This window comes from Dinoponera quadriceps, unplaced genomic scaffold, assembly GCF_001313825.1.
Source record: "Dinoponera quadriceps isolate SergipeBrazil2010 unplaced genomic scaffold, ASM131382v1 scaffold1598, whole genome shotgun sequence".
NCBI lineage: Eukaryota > Metazoa > Arthropoda > Insecta > Hymenoptera > Formicidae > Dinoponera > Dinoponera quadriceps.
Genome location: NW_014555656.1, coordinates 5,534 through 7,144, shown reverse-complemented (window position 1 = coordinate 7,144; position 1,611 = coordinate 5,534). Strand labels below are relative to the sequence as shown.

Here is a 1,611-nt window from a genome sequence, read left to right as displayed (position 1 = left end):
AATATTGGAATGCTACACAAAGATAACTAATATGTTAGCACTTGTAAAACTACTTAAACAGCTGTTTCTTTCTTGAGTGATCAATCCATCTATAATATTTATCAGTTATACACTGATATGATATATTTTAGCGATTTTACTTGCAATATTGTATAGCTATTCACATATAATAATTACATATATATTCTACATATCAATTAAATTTTTAATAGTAAAAATGTTATTAATTTTCTAGAAGTTTTCTTTTTACAAAGTAGCATATAATTCTGCGATTCAAAAATTCTATCGTATTACAAATCTCTTTAAACTTAATCTTGTGCATATGTTGTTACCATTGTTTCTGCACAGAGAATTTTTACAGGTCTATTTTTTTTTTAATTGGACTAGATTATACTTTTGCCCTTACAATGAAACAAGTATTTAAGCAAGCATTAAAAAAAAAGAGCAAAGCTTCTTTGCAATGCTAATATAACTGAGAAAACTAGCTTTATATTTAATGTTACAACTAAAATCATCAGGTTTGTACAGAAGAGTAAGATATTTAGATATTTCAGCTCAATATATAACGTTCTGCCACAGGAACAATAAAGAGTCACGAGATTTTATTTGACGAATTTTACCTGCTGGACGGTCTGCTTTCTTCTACGTCCTTAGTAGATTTTGTCTCACGCTCATCCTTGGGCATTTTATGCTGCGTTATCCTCATTCCACCTGCCTTCACTGAAAAAGCAAAACAGTACATGCAACGCAAGTATTAAAATGATTAGAAATCATTTAAACAGAAGGTTGACCTTGAAGTCACAATCGACATGTGCATATCGCGAATTTTATTATCGCAAATACATTATATTCCTACATTGTTCCTTCGCGTGTTTTCTGAGGAAAGAGAACTATCAGAATAAAATTACTAACCCGCTGGCGGATGTCCACCTTTCAACTTGCACTCGTCCATCTCGTCCGACATATCTGTTATCTTTTATGTCTACTGAAACGTGTCACACTTGACGCAGTTTCTGTACAACGTGTCGCAATATGCTCACTCCTTTCGCTTTGCTATTTGTCACTGATGTTGCGCATACTAGTGGTTCACGATTCTGACTCGATTATTTCAGAATCGATTATATTTTTTGTGAAATAATCGATTTTTATGAATTGGTGCTGGGAAAGTGCTCCGGAGCCGCCTGGAACCATTCTGAGAGAGAGAGAGAGAGAGAGAGAGAGAAAGAGAGAGAATCGATTTTTGATGAATCGATACGTTATAACACAAAAACGATATTAATAAAACTAAAACTAGAGAGCCTCTAGTTACTGCGTTCCAAATTTGTATTCAACGGGTACAATAATATTTAATTGACCAATTGACTAAAAGAGTTAAAGTCCGTGGGACGTCGTTAATACATGATTGTTTTTTTATAAATTTAATAAAATCTAATAATATATTAGAAATGTTGCATTTTGATTGCTTAATTCTTAGTATGTTACTAAATCTTATTATGACTTCTGCTCACAGGACGTGGCAACGCTTGCCACGCGGCGGAAGGTCGCGCGATAGCCAATCAACGTGTCGTTCTTTTAGTAAAAAGTAGAAATTTATTGGCTACTGCGCGAACT

At 33.5% G+C, this 1,611-nt stretch overlaps 1 protein-coding gene across 1 annotated transcript in view; it reads right to left on the bottom strand.

Annotated features, from left to right (window-relative positions):
* Window positions 1–1,213, bottom strand: part of LOC106745109 (death-associated protein 1) — a 3,358-nt gene extending 2,145 nt beyond the window's left edge. Inside the window, exons 1-2 of the mRNA XM_014620394.1 lie at window positions 913–1,213; window positions 621–720 (exon numbers count right to left, since the gene is read on the bottom strand). Of these exons, the coding sequence (XP_014475880.1) occupies window positions 621–720; window positions 913–964 (152 nt within the window). The 5' untranslated portion in view covers window positions 965–1,213. The remainder of the gene's footprint in view (window positions 1–620; window positions 721–912) is intronic.
* Between the last annotated feature and the right edge of the window lie 398 nt (window positions 1,214–1,611).